This window comes from Thamnophis sirtalis, unplaced genomic scaffold, assembly GCF_051295495.1.
Source record: "Thamnophis sirtalis isolate CommonGarterSnake01/CBP01778 unplaced genomic scaffold, rThaSir2_p1.2 scaffold_3, whole genome shotgun sequence".
NCBI lineage: Eukaryota > Metazoa > Chordata > Lepidosauria > Squamata > Natricidae > Thamnophis > Thamnophis sirtalis.
In genome coordinates this window covers 88506931-88521810 of record NW_028261383.1, presented here as the reverse complement: position 1 = coordinate 88521810, position 14880 = coordinate 88506931, and the positions used below count along the sequence as shown (strand labels likewise).

Genomic DNA, 14880 nt, shown 5'->3' with positions numbered 1-14880 from the left:
GTTGTTTCCTTTGTAATTCTATGCTGCTCCATGAAGTTTGGGATTATCTATGTTCATTCTAGAGCAAAGAATGTTTTCTGTTAATATTTCGTACAGAAGCTTGAAGACAATCTGTTTCCATTCTTGTTGGGATATCTAAAGCCAAAATGACATTGTCCCTGTCCTGCATGTGTTTGCTATGCAAAAACACCATTCTTTTCTTCCTTTTCTTTTCTTTTCCTATCCTTCCCTTTTTTTCATCCCTTTTCTTTCTTTTTTTCTTTTTTTGTGCCTTTGAGTCAGTGTTGACTCTTGGTGACTATTTGGACAAGTCCTTACAGTTTTCTTGAAAGAATTTGAATATGATTTGCCATTGTCTCCTGCTTAGGAGAAAGAGTGATTGGTTTCATGCCTTAGATGACACTAGAATTCACAGTCTCCCAGTTTCTAGTCTGGTGCCTTAACTACCACATCAAACTAGCTCTCTAAGAACACCATGCCCATATTCTGTTGTATTTCAAATGGTTTTTATCATTTAAAGTAGAGTGTGGTTTACAATGCAAACCACACACTATACAAAATTGGCATGTGTCATACATTCTCACTTAGCAGAGAGGCGATATTTTAGGGAGAGAGGATTAGAACATAAAATATTGCTGAGTGTTTGCATTTATTTACAGATATCCATGTTCAGAACACACAGAGACTGACATCAAAGCACTCTGATGATAAGAAGATCTGATGCTCACAGATCAGCCAAATGCATCTGTAAGAAATATGGTTAGGGTAGAAAGCTTTGAGCTTAAAGACCCCAGCTTTCATGATATGGTTGGAAAAGAAGAGATTAAATCTCTTGTCTTAGTCTTCTAGTCCAGATGAACATTCCCCCCACCCCAAGGCAGAGATGGGGAATTGGTGGTCCTCCACATGTTATTGAAGAATTCTCAGTTTTAACAGAACTAATACTCAATTTTTTAACTGAGAGTTCTTCAGAGCAATAATTCTGTTGGGAAACATAGTTCAGCAGCATCTAAAATCCATTACTTTAGGTTCCTGTCTTAATATTTGTAGAAACAGTAATGCTTCCTAGTGATACATGTTATTAAGGCCCGAGTTCAAACGGCATGATGGTTGTCGTTTCTTTGTTCTCCCACTACACTATAACACCTGTGCACATAATGAGTGCCTCTAGTGTACATACATAAACTGTAATAAGAGTTGTGAGAAAATGCTTAATACCCTTAGTGTGAACAGTTAAGTCCTGCTTATTTTCTTACCTGTTGAAAGGTTATCTTCGGGCTATTTAGACAATAGGATAGATGATAGATAGATAGATAGATAGATAGATAGATAGATAGATAGATAGATAGATAGATAGATAGATGGATGGATGGATGGATGGGTGGGTGGGTGGGTGGGTGGGTGGGTGGGTGGGTGGGTGGGTGGGTGGGTGGGTGGATGGATGATAGATAGATAGATAGATAGATAGATAGATAGATAGATAGATAGATAGATAGATAATAGATAGATGATAGATAGATAGATAGATAGATAGATAGATAGATAGATAGATAGATAGATAGATAGATAGATAGATAGATAGATGGATGGATGTTCTAGCCAAATATGATCTCCCCCCCTCCAATTTAACCAGTATCCTTTACCATATTAATCCAATTCAACAGCATTTTGGAAGAGTGGTCTTATTACTAAAATATATCCCAAAGGTGCTTTTCAAAAGGCAATTGGAGTTTCCTCACCTGGATAATTGAGTATCTCCACGGACATTTACTAAAATATACTTTCATAGAAGTTTGTCTTTTATAGCAAATAGAACAAGCTGTCCATATGAAAAACATTGAATTCTGAATTAACACCTGGAAATTCCGTTCTGGTTTGTATTCAGTAGCTGCATCTCTCTTTTCCCTATTAAAAAAGCACCTTGCCTGGCCAAAGTGAGTTTGTGCGGGATGCCACAGAAAGGCTTGAAATGAGGAAGGACCAGAAATATTTCCAAGGCTGAACACAATGGACTTGGCAACCACTTTCAGTTTTGGGAGCTCTAATTTTGGGGAAAGATTAGCTTTTCCTCACTAAGGAAACTTAGAAGAACCCAGCCCTTTTTGGTAATAGAAAGAGCAGCAAGGAGGAGGAGGAGGAGGAGGAGGATGGAAATGGAGGAGGAGGAGGAAGAGGAGAGGGGAAGGAGAAAGAGAGGTTTGACTCCTAGCCCTCTCCTCCATGTTTTCTTTGCTGCTGCTGGTTATCTTGCAGTACAGAAAAAATCAAGAAGAGTGGGAGGGGGGGTGTCAGCAAGCTGTTAATGACTCATAAAAATAACTATAGGTGAGCTGCTACTTACCTGACTTTTTTCCCAGGATCCTTCTCTGCTTCCTTTTTCTTCATTTTTTATTCCTCTTTGTTCACCCTACTACTTCTGCTACCACACCAACTTCCTCACCTCTGAAACCCTTTTCCCTTTTTTTATCATCCTTTGTGATTGATTTTTTAATCGTCTTTCGTGGTTTCTTAGTTGGGTTCTTTCATCTTATAGTTCTTGTATGCCCAAGTAAAAAACTGAACATAAGACGTACTCAAATACCTGAAGGCCTGGGGAAAACATTGGAGTATCGTTTGGCTAAGAAGGCTTGTTATTAAGTCTTCAAGTTTAGGACTATCATAACCACAACCAGAATCATTTAATTAAGTATCACTTCAGAAGGCAGGTTGTAACATGGATTTCCTAATTATGGTGATTAGTTAATATAACAAACAGGCCTTCTTTTGATTTGTTCAAAGAACCTTCATTGGACTCTTAATAATGATTTTGAAAAACAATAAGAGGCGATCTGATCCTGGCCCATTTGGGAAACTGAGATCAGAATGAGCAACTTAAGGGAATTGTGTGCTTGGAAGGCCATCTTCTCCAGCAAGTATGTCAGTGGTTTGGTGGTAAGCTTTTTATAACCATTCCTTGTTTCTGATATTTCCCCTTGCCAGAGGTGCTAAATCATGGCCATTTTAGGAAAATGGCTCATAGGAAATGGCTCACCCACAGAAAATGCATTCAGTGTCCTTTCACATCCTTTGTTAATAGCAACTCTTGCCATGACCCATGGACAGATGATCTTTTGAAAAGCTTGTCAACTTCCCACTTCCCCTAGGTAGCTTAGGAGTGGCAGGCAAGTGACCTAAGCCTCATGGTTTTATGAGATGCTAAGTAGGCTCTATTCTAGGAAGTTGCTTGACTAATTGGTTTTCGATCCGTGCTGTAGGAAAGCACATTAAAAGGCCCAAATCTTTACAGATTTGTTTTCAGGCGCTGCCATCTTGTGTTAAATTCAAGCAAAATTATTTGATCCGTTATATTAGAAATGAGCTTCTAGCAATGTAGAGTCAATGTTTTATTTTCCTATTTTTTATGATAACCTGGCACTTTGTACTTCATTCGGCCTCTGCAGAAGGAGTTCTGTGAGACAGTTTAGAGCTGGCCAACTTCCTGCTTAGAGCATGTTTGTACAGGGTGTTTGAAACCCAATGAACTGCAACTTGAAACTTTGAAGTCTTTCAATAAATTCCTTTTGCATGCAATCATTTACAATTGCAAAGCAAAACTGCGTACAAAGAAGACTGCAATCTCCTCTTTTGACATTTCTCTGTATTGGGGTTTGCAAAAAAACCCAAACAGGTCTTGTGTAGAAAAGAGTAGAAAGTCTAGAATTTTTTTTTTCTATTCTAAAGCAAGGTGTTATAAAACCCTTAAGAGCAACCACATACACATTCCATTAAAACAGGAGCACTAAAGCCCATGGAAATTGTTTTGGAAAATGAAATCAGGTGCTGTGCAGGTGACAAACTGAAAAGGTGCCATACAGGTGGCAAATTCTTCCAGTTCAGTACAATTTACAATCTGTAGGGATGTGATTGATGTAGATCAGCATGTTGGCTGGGGAATTCTGGCAGCTCGAGTTCACACATCTTAGAATTGCTGAGGCTGAGAAACACTGATATAGGTGCATATCTCAGCTCCGTACTGCTGTCAATTTGCTTTGATTATGATAAACACCTTCGGCGAGGAAGACTAATGTACTTTGGTTTTATTTTAGGCAATTTATTTCAAGCATTTTATTCATGTCATACACAAATATGTTTATATAATTGTTCTAATTACAGTCTGTAGGCTTTATGTCATGAAATATTTCAGGAATCTGTGAAACATGTGCAGTACCCTGCTTTTAAGTTGATCCCTGTGAAAATAGGAGGAAGGAAAGATGATTGCTTGCTCCTTTTTCATCATTATTGCTGTTTTCTCATTGCTTATCTACTTTGTTGCTTCCTGTGGTTAGAAAATCATATCTTCATCCAACAGTAGGGATGTGCCCAACTATTTGATCAACATTTTTATTTCTATTGGCCCTGCTTTTAGTACTGGTTTGATCTTTACTAAAAGGGTGGTGGAAGAGAGCAATATGATTTCCTTTCCAACCTACATCAGTTCCCTTCCACCAGGTGACCTCTGTCTGTCTTGAGCATCAACTTTAGAATAACAGAGTTGGAAGGGACCTTGGAGATCTTCTAGTCCAAACCCGGTAGGAAACCCTACAGCACTTCAGACAAATGGTTACCTAATCTCCTCTTTAAAATTTTCAATGTTGGAGCATTCACAAACCTCTTGAGACAAGTAGTCCCACTAATTAATTGTTCTAACTGTCAGGGACTTCCTTTATCTTTAGCCAAGAAGGCTTTGCCATCCAGTCATGGAATCTGTAGGGCCAACATATCTGGAAGACACTTGTTTGGGAAAGGATTACACCAGTATCAATATTAGGGTGACTATTTTACTCTACTATTTGAATCCAAGTCTATAGATAAAGGGAAGTTTGCAGTTGCCCATTTAATATTGGTTCTTATATACGGTGATAAACTGAGCAGAGAGACACAGTGCATTTTTATTTAGATTATCGTTATGATTTGTAAAAGCTTTCAATATATAATATACCGTGCTAAAAATTTAAATTGACATTTAGGTATGAGGTGTAAGAGAGAAATGTTGAAATGATCAGTTTTTATTAAATTTCTAGAAGGCCTAAACTTCAAGTATATCTATTTATTCACTCCATTTCTCTGAAATAGTAAATACTGTAAATAAGACAGAGACAATGGGAAAGCCTATCTAAAGCTTGTCAATGAAACTAAGGGTGATTTAATTTCCTTTGTACTTCTTGATACACGAAACTCCACATTGAATTCTGGTTGACTATGGAAACCAGGCTTCTGAATCAATCTATCTTTGCTTTCTTTCTGAATCAAAAGTACCTTTAATTCCTTCTGAATTAAAATTATGTTTCTGAATTAATTCACTCCAGATGCTTTGGAATTATAACTACCCATTATAAATCCTGCTTCCCACAAGAGTGCACATTTGATGAATTCTGGACCTGAATCTATCTAGAAGACAGTCTATTGTGAAGGACCTTTAAAGACAGTGCACAAAGACACTACTAGTTTACTTGTAACTGGTTGGTTTTTTGAAGGATACAAAACAATACCCCTGGGTAGATTTTCTGTTAGCATTATTTATTACTAGATAGTCCTCAACTTACAACAGTTCATTTAGTGATCATTCAAAGTTACAACGGCACAAAAAAAAGTGACATGACCTTTTTCACAGGTACAACTTTTGTAGCATCCCCATGATCATGTGATCAAAATTCAGACGCATTGCAACTGGCTCATACCTATGACCATTGCTGTGTCCCAAGGTCATGGGATCCCCTTTTGCAACCTTCTGACAAGCAAAGTCAATGGGGAAGCTAGATGCACTTAACAATCCAGTTACTTATCTGGATTATCAACTGTAGAGATTCACTTAAACAACTGTGGCAAGAAAGATTATAAAATGGGGCAAAACTCACTTAATAAATGTCTCACTTAACAACAGAAGTGTTGGGCTCAGTTGTGGTCATAAGTCAAGGACAACCGGTATATGATGAGGTAGCATCAGCACCAGTAACCTGTCACAGAGTAACTTGCAAACACTGGCAGGGTTAGGATTTCAACTTTTGTTTCTCTGGTTTAGCATCTCAACATAAGTTCTCTGGCTGCTGATTTCATTAATATGCTTTATGCCTTCTCAAATGGTTCAGCATTTTGAATGAATTACAAATAAGAAGTCTAATGCAGCACACAAATAGGAGGAAGAACTATTAATTATGTTAATGAATCATGTTAGAGTTCCTTCTTTCAATAAATAGATGGAAAGAGTGCTGGGGTGCACTTCCGGGATTCCATACCCGTGTATAACTTTGTACTCTGTATGTTTCTTCTTCCTCAGATATCTCAAGAAGTGCAAGCTTGTCTGAAACAGAGCTGAAGGAAGCAAAAGAGAGGAGCCAAAGAATTGTTGCTCAGTTGACCAATCCACCAAGTTCCAATTCCAAAGGAGTCCTGCTGTTTCACAGACGCAAGCAGCGAGTGAATGCATTCACCTTAGGAGCCCCAAAGCCAATCAACCCAGAACGAGGAGCTGCGGAGAAAGACCCCAAAGCTATCACTCACCCGTGCGCTCTGAGCCATGGGGAGGCATCGCATCTGAAGCAGACTCCAAAACCAAACAAGGAGCTGAACGCTTCACTCTGCCTCAATAATTTTGGACGCTGGGGGCAAAAAGTCACCATGGAAAAATACGAGGAGGAACTGGGTGTGGAACATCCCCTAGATAATGCACAGGGCCTTCCGTGGAATAAGGAAAAGAGCGAGACGATTCTTTATTCAACAAACCCAACATCCTCTAAAGATATTCCAGAGGAAGAATTTCAGCAGATCCCGCTCAGTGTATACCTTAAAGAGAATACAGGGACAGCTTCAACCAACGGAATACATGAACCTCTCACTGAGTTTGGAAAAATGCCTATGGTTGAGCAAGGACCAATTATGGGCAATACAGAAAATATCCCAGCTAAGACTGAGGATGAGGCTACCCCCAAGATTGAGAAGAAAGATACCATTCTTGAAAAAGAACTGTACCTTCTGCATATGGATCGGGAAAATAATATTCTCGATAAAGAACCGTATCTACCCGTAGTTAGTGAGAAAAACAACAATATCCCTGACAAAGATCTGTATGCTGCCGTCATTGATAGGGAGAATAATATTGTCCTCAACAAGACACCGAGTGAACCAGTCATAGACAGAAAGGAAAATGGAGAGCTGCCCTACATGGAACAAGAGGAATTGGTCACTGACAATGAGAACATTTTTCCCACTGCTGAAACCGAAAAAGCCACCAATGTATGTTCTGATGAAACCAGCACACAAAATCATAGGCAGTATTGTGAAGTGCGCCTCACTTTGTCTAAGCCCCAACCAGTGAAGAACCGAACTGCAAGACCTTTTGGCACGCAGTCACTCGCTAAAATCCTCTCACCAGCAGAGAAGAGCCCAGTGGCGGAGATTCCTCCACCACCCACCTATGCAGAAGCATTTTCCAGCCCTCCTCCAGTGACTAGGGTCAGGTCACCACCAGCTTACTCAGCACTGTATCCTGGTCAAGAACAGAAAATCCTGGTTCCACCTGAAACTAGGTCCAAAGACAACAGCCCAGGACCTCAATTCAGAGAGGATAAAGCACCACCTCCAGATAAAACAGGCATTCTGGAGGAATCTGCAGCCCGCAGAACACCTAAGAAGTCCATGTTCACCTTTGTGGAGAAGCCAAAAATGGGTCCCAATCCAGATCTTTTGAATTTAGTACAGACATCAGATAATAAAAAGAAGCAAGGAGGAGCCTTTCCTGAAGATGAATCATTTGCATTGGGTGCAGATGCCTCTAACTTTCTAACTGAAGATCGATCATTACATGGACCTACTCAGTCCCTTGGAGATCCTCCACCGGAGTGGTCTTCATGTTTAAGATCACCAAAAATACAGCCTAGACCTAAAATAATCTCCAACCAAAGCCTATCTGAGGCGAAAGGAAAGGGGGCAGAACTGTTTGCCAAGAGGCAATCAAGAATGCAGAAGTACGTCATTGAAGCCCCATCCCATCCAGATATAGCAAGATCACCTTCACCTACAATGTCTCTTCCTCCATCCTGGAAGTATACGTCAGAAACTCATCTCTCCCCCATGGCATTCCAACCTACACTCAAAAGTCCATCAAGATCTCCAAAAGGCCCCCCTGTATCTTTCTACAACAGCAATTTGACAGAAAGTGAGGTCTCCAAAAAGGAGTTGGAAATCTCCAAGCAACAGCCTTACCAGCTTCGGTCACCCACGTTTGTTCGTTCCCCAGTCAAAGAGCCCATGAGATCTGTAGACCCTGAAAGGGGTTTTATGAGACAGGCTTCTTCCTCTACTTCGCCCAAGGCACCTTCTCCTCTGTTGTACCCACCTGTCCAGTCCAGCCCAAGCAGAACATTGCCTGGCCTCTTTGCTCCCTTACCTGGAAACATGTTTCCATTACAGAAGTTCAGAGCAAATGCTGAAATATCACCTGAAGCATCTTTTGATCACTCTTCTAAAATTTTGTCTCCAAGAGCTAAAGGAGTATTCCAGGCTCCAAGACCATCTTACTCCACCAAGAATGCAGGGATTGAGCCTCAGGTGTGGAAACCTTCTTTTTACTATAAGTAATAGGTTTTAAAGCATGTGCAAGGGTTCAGGCAAAAGACCTACATCATTATTAGCTTCTGACTGGTGATGTGCAAAGAAAACAAAAAAGCAAAATGAAAGCAGTTTAATGAGTTGTGAGTGCAATTAGATCTTGCAGAAAAGTGCCACCTCTCAAACCATAATAGGCTAAGTTACATTGTCCACTAACAAAACTGAGCAGGCTGGTTTTTTTTGGAAAAAACCCAATTTAGCCTAATGCCAGCGTATCTCGGCTAAGCCAGTCCTGATAGAACTTGTGCAATTGGAGTTGTTCAGCAGTGTGTGAATTTAGCCCACAAAAGAATATAAAAATAGTCCAAGCATAGGAGCCTTAGAAGATTATTAGCAGAAGCTTGACTGAAGCAGGAAGACATGCTTTCTCCTTTTCCTCCTGCCCAGAAACTCTATGAACATCCAATATCTGGCTTCTTCTTTGCCTTACTTTTTTTTTTTTTTTTGGCTTCTTTGCTCTGAAGGGTGTTTTCTCCTCTGTCTTCTCTGCATCCAGAGCCTCCACTGCGACATGCTCACCTTCTCTGTTCTTTGCTGATGCCAAAAGACGATTCTACCTGATGCCTGTTCCTGCCTCTGCTACCTTTGTGCTTCATTTATTTCTCCTCTCTAATTTTATTGTCTCTCTTAGATAACAGGACACTGAATACCTTTGGGGTAAATACATGTATCATAAACATAATCCAGAACACAAACCTCATTATAATGTCTTAGCATCCTAATACGCAACGTTTAATTTAATAACAACATTTAATGCCCAGAAGTGCTTGGTGGACTAACCCAGCTTATAAACTTCAGAAGTCACACCTTACCCTACTCCCACGCACCCCAAATCCTTTTGATGCAATCAGGGAATAGCTGCAGATGTTCTGCAATTAGCTTACAATAAGTTATATGATGACAATTTTATCCTCCTTATACTGGGATTTAGGAGTACACAGAGACCATTGTTATCATTGACCCAAAGGGCCTCAAAGCAGTTAAACTGCCGAGAGAAACATGTAGCCAAGTACCATGATTTAGTCTCTGGGAAATACAATGAGGTTTCATAAATTCGTTTGAAACATTTTATACTGGCAGAATCCACTCACAGTGCAATTATCTCTCAGAAGAACCCTTTTCCAGCACCGGTGACTATTAACAGAAATCAGGGATGTGTAAAATATAGTCTCTGTGGTACAGTATTTCTTCTATAGTGTCTCAGTACTACAGTATTTCCTGCTGATGCTAAGGTCTTGTGGGAGGAAGAGGTTTCAATGCTGACATGTTTTTCTGGTCATAATAGGATTGATTTTCCTTCAAGGGAAAAAGGAACACCATGCTGTTCCCTGAAAAAGATTGAAACTAGAAGGCAAATAAAATGATTTTCACATTTTAACACTTAATCTCTTATTTAACATCCATTGCTCATCTTTCTTTGGGGTTTGAATGACTGACTATTTGGGACTAAAAGTATCACTGAGATGATACATTAAACCACAGAACCAACCTGATCAGGCTAAGCCTCTGGTATTTAGAAGTAAGAAGTAAGCTCACATAGCTACAAGTAATTGTTTTCAACTCCAATTCTTTTAAGTTGCTCTATTGTCCTGAACAAGCAAGGCAATCAATTCCTTGTTTCTAATACAGTCTCTAGAGCAGTTACATTTATTGCTGTTCAACATCACTACCTCATCATTTAGATGCTAAGTCAGCTGGTCAGAAGTCAGGGGGGGGGGAATCTACCAATCTCTGTAAAAGTGAACCATAAACTCCACAAGTGTGGCTCAGGACAGAAAGAATAGGAACCAGAAGTGTGTGTTAAGTAGGGAATTAATATTAATTCCAGCCATCATCACAGTCTTTCCTTCATTTCCCTCACATTGGGAACCCTTCAGAACAGCTCTGTAGACCAGTGCAACAGGTCCAGAGTCCACGCATGAGCCTTGCAGTGCTTTCAAAGTGGCACATCTGGCTAGTTCCCCAATGTAGAATATCTGTGGGGGAAGATAAACAACTCGGTCCAAGAGGGTGGGAGCTCTCAATCTTTTTTTTTTTAGGATATAGAATTTCAAATTTCTATGCAATTATATGGAGTCCTCGGTTATACATTTTGTTTGCAATTTTTTTTAAAAATCATGTTTACAGTAAGCTAACTGCAGACTGACCTTTAGGCTGACTCTACAGAACAAGTGATGGGTTACCCCACAGAGTGAGCTGTCTCTAAGCAAATCCAACACTGAGAATTAATTTCTGCCATCGGCCTCCTTCCATGGTTGATTAAGTTGCAAACTGCAAGGCCTTGACACAAAACACTAAATAACGCTAGCTGTTCTTACTTTCCTATCCTATGTTTTGGACAGGAGCACAAAGCACCCTGTACTGTGTTCCTTTGTCCCATTTTGCTCCATAACTTCAGTCCTGTGAGTGAAGAAAGAAGACTTGCCCAAAATCACACAGGAAGTTTTTGTGGCTGAAGGTAGATGAGAATCTGGTCCAAGACCTTAAAGCAGTGTTTCTCAACCTTGGCAACTTGAAGATGTCTGGACTTCAACTCCCAGAATTCCCCAGCCAGCCAATGCTGGCTGGGGAATTCTGGGAGTTGAAGTCCAGACATCTTCAAGTTGCCAAGGTTGAGAAACACTGCCTTAAAGCTACTGCCACACTGGCTTTCTTCTCCTACAGAGATTCCCAATCTAGTTCATTCTCTGTCTCTGACTTTTTTTCCCTGTCCTTCCCTCTTTCTCCTGCTTGACAAATTCTAGCAGAAGCCTAATAAAGATAGTCCTCAACTTAGCGACATCCATTCAGTGCAGTGGTGGGATGCTACTGGTTTAACAACCGGTTCGGTGATCGTGCGCTTTGTGCACTTGTGTGTGCAGTTTTGAGAAAACTTGCCTTCCGCATTACTGCTGGGGAGGAAAACACTGAGGCATGGCAATCCGCTCTGCCATAAGACTCAGCTAAGAAAATATAGGTCAGTAAAGCGTGTGTGGGGGGGTACTTGATAGTGGGAGCGAACTGGTTTGCTGATCATTGGAGGTATTGGTTCACCCGAACCAGTTCGAACCAGTAGAATCCCACCCCTGATTTAATGACTGTTTGAAGTTAAAACAGCACTGAAAAAACTGACCTATGACTGGTTTTCTCACTTACGACCATTACAGCATCTCCATGATCAAATGTGACCAAAATTCTGCCATGTGTTTATGACACTGGCAGTGTCCATGGGGGGGGGGGTGTCATGTTGTCACCTTTTGTGAACTTCTGACAAGCAGAGTCAAAGGGGAAGCCAGCCAAATACACTTCACAATTGCAGTGATTCACTTAGCAACAGTGACAAGAAAGGTTGTAAAATGGGGCAAAAGTCACTTAACAATGGTCTTGATTGGCCGTGGGCATTTGGGGCTCAATTGTGGTCGTAAGGTGAGGACTACTTGTGTAAAGCAAGCCAAATCAATGAAGGAAGGGTCTTATCAGACACAAAACCTGTATTGGGTGGCAATACCAAATGTGAAACTAATATTACTGAGTGCATTCTCTCTTCCCTTCCATGCTATGGGTTCAGAGGCAGAAGAGTTCCAAAGGTGGAAGGAAAATTACTGCAGAAGGGATGTGGAATAGCCAGGTGTTGCAGGACAATAATTTCTTTTGGTTCTGATATATTATTTAAATAGCTATGCTGAGCCCTGGGGGTTTGTAAAGAGGTAGGCAAAAGGAAGTTAAAAACATCAAAATACATGACCATCGCAGCCCTGGCCCTTTTTATGTGTATCACACTGTCCATGCAAAAGGGTTGGCATATAATTGTGTGGGTACGGCTGCTGTCTTGACCTTTTCAAACCTCCCCTGCAGACATTCCCAATTCAATCCCACATAACTGCTGGTTAATCAAGGAGCAGCAACAGTTTTTCTCCCTTTTCTTCATTTATCCCTACAAGAAAAACACCTGCCTTGGTAAATCCCTCATGCAGGGCAAGCTGATAGAGCCATCTATCCATGAATAGCATTGATGTACCGTATATTATTGGGACGCAGTGGCTCAGTGGCTAAGATGCTGAGCTGGTCGATCAAAAAGGTCGGCAGTTTGGCGGTTTGAATCCCTATTGCCGCGTAACAGAGTGAGCGACCATTACTTGTCCCAGCTTCTGCCAACCTAGCAATTCGAAAGCACGTAAAAAGTGCAAGTAGAAAAATAGGAACCACCTTTGATGGGAAGGTAATTGTTCCATGCACCTTCAGCATTTAGTCATACCAGCCTCATGACATCTTCGGACAGCGCTGGCTCTTCGGCTTTGAAATGGAGATGAGCACCACACCCTAGAGTCAAGAACGACATATGTGCGAGGGGAACCTTTACTTTTACCTTTACCTTACCATATATTAGAGAAATAGTATCAAAGGGCTAACTTGGCAACTGCAATTTTTCTCCTTCAAACTTGAGAGTCAAAGCAGAGATGAGTCAAACAGACTCCAGGCAGATAGAACTTACATGATTGTCTTTCGTTGAGAAGGAGAAGAAAAGGGAAAGGAAAAGGAAAGGAAGGGAAAAAGGAGAAAGGAAAGGAAAGTTTTTCCACCACAGCTAAAAAAGATTTCAAAATGAGAGGGCATTAAACTTGTATTCCTCACTTCATTGAAATGTAAAGAAAGTTGGAGGAAAGATTTCTACCAAAGGAAAACAACAGTTGTAAAGTGAACATTTTACCCAAGAAGATTTTTTTTATCTTCTTCATGACCGTATTAACTTAATTAGTGGAACAATTGAGAAAAGTCATCTAGGGAATGTAGGATGGTTGCCTGGATGACAGAATATCAATTGTGAATCCTCCCAAAATTTTGGACGCTTGTTCCCATCCTCCCCAGGCCATAAAGTCCAGTAGTTTTCCTCAAGTTTGTGCCTTACAGGTTTTGGCCCTAGTATCTAGGAATGTGGAAGGTACAGTTCAACCCATGAAGATAGGCCTAGAGCAATGTTTCTCAACCTCAGCAACTTCAAAAAGCATGGAATTTAATTTACAGAATTCTCCAGCCAGCATGCTTGCATTGCAAAACTGCTGGGATTGAGAAATGTTGGTCCAGAGTAATGTTTGGGATACTCAAGTGCTTTGGCTCACTTTGATAGTTTCAGTTTCGGTCACAGCCTAGATACATTGACCATTTTCCAAATTCCCAGCCAGCCCTGCCACTGTTGAAAATTATGTGGGTTGAAATCCGCTTAACTTGAGGATGTCTAGGCTCAGGAAAGCCAGGTTATATCATTCCACCAGCGCGATTGCCATCAAAAGAGGCAGCAAAGGAAGGAGGGAACCATGAAAAACTAAGGAGAGGGATGCAGCGAGGTGAATTTATTGCTTTAGGCAAGTCGTGGAAGAGAGAGAGCTGTCAGGAAGTGTTGGCCTTAGCAGGGGAGAAATGGGCGCCAGTTATTCTATGCTTCAGTCAGCAAAACATCTCGAAGGGACAGATTTTGAATCTAGAATCAGAGCCAATTCTGCTTTATTGTAAGGCTACATCATGAGAATCTTGCAATTCTGAAGGTACAAACTTTACACTGTCACTTTTAACTGCCTGAACAATTAATGCAGAGCCTTCCTTCCTGTGACCATTAATCCATTGGAGGCTTGTGCTTCTCTTCTCATTGTTTCCTATGAAACATCTCTTCCTTTCATCCCACAAGATCATCCACACATTCAATTATATATACTGATGCTGGAGCTCATGGGAGTTGTAGTTCAGCAAAACCCAAAGGGCCACAGTTTCTCAAATACCCTTTAACTGGTATATTCTACAAGGCTACGAAGTTTGATATAAATGAACAAGGTGTAAGTTTTTGTATGTGGGCTTCACAAATAATAAATGGGAAGGTTAAGGGAAGAAACGTCTCAGTCTGAGTACAGAAAACTACTTCACAACCTACTGGTATAGATCCACTCTATGGATGTGTATTTGACAGAAGGTGCCCATGGTGTCAAATACCACATCATAGTTGTGGTTGGGGCTCAGAGCTAGAAATCCATTTCTAATGGTCCACCTGTGAAGTGTTGACACTTGTTTTTTTTACTATAGAGTTCAAGGCATGCCTTAAAAACAGCAAGCAAAAATGTACTACTAGTGCTACTGAGAAAAACATGGATGTCTTCTTCAATTGGGAGCTCTCCAGATGTGTTAAACTGCAATGGCCATAGTCTTAGGCAGGATAGCTCACTTTGGTTTAATTATTGTCAAAGACATCCTAGAGAAAGGTCAATTTATACA

General features: G+C 40.6%; 1 protein-coding gene across 1 annotated transcript in view; it reads left to right on the top strand.

Moving 5' to 3' along the window:
• The window catches only part of SYNPO (synaptopodin), a 62433-nt gene that overhangs the window by 42508 nt on the left and 5045 nt on the right, over positions 1–14880 (top strand). The window contains exon 2 of the mRNA XM_014058804.2: positions 6314–8583. Coding sequence (XP_013914279.2) covers positions 6314–8583 — 2270 coding nt within the window. The remainder of the gene's footprint in view (positions 1–6313; positions 8584–14880) is intronic.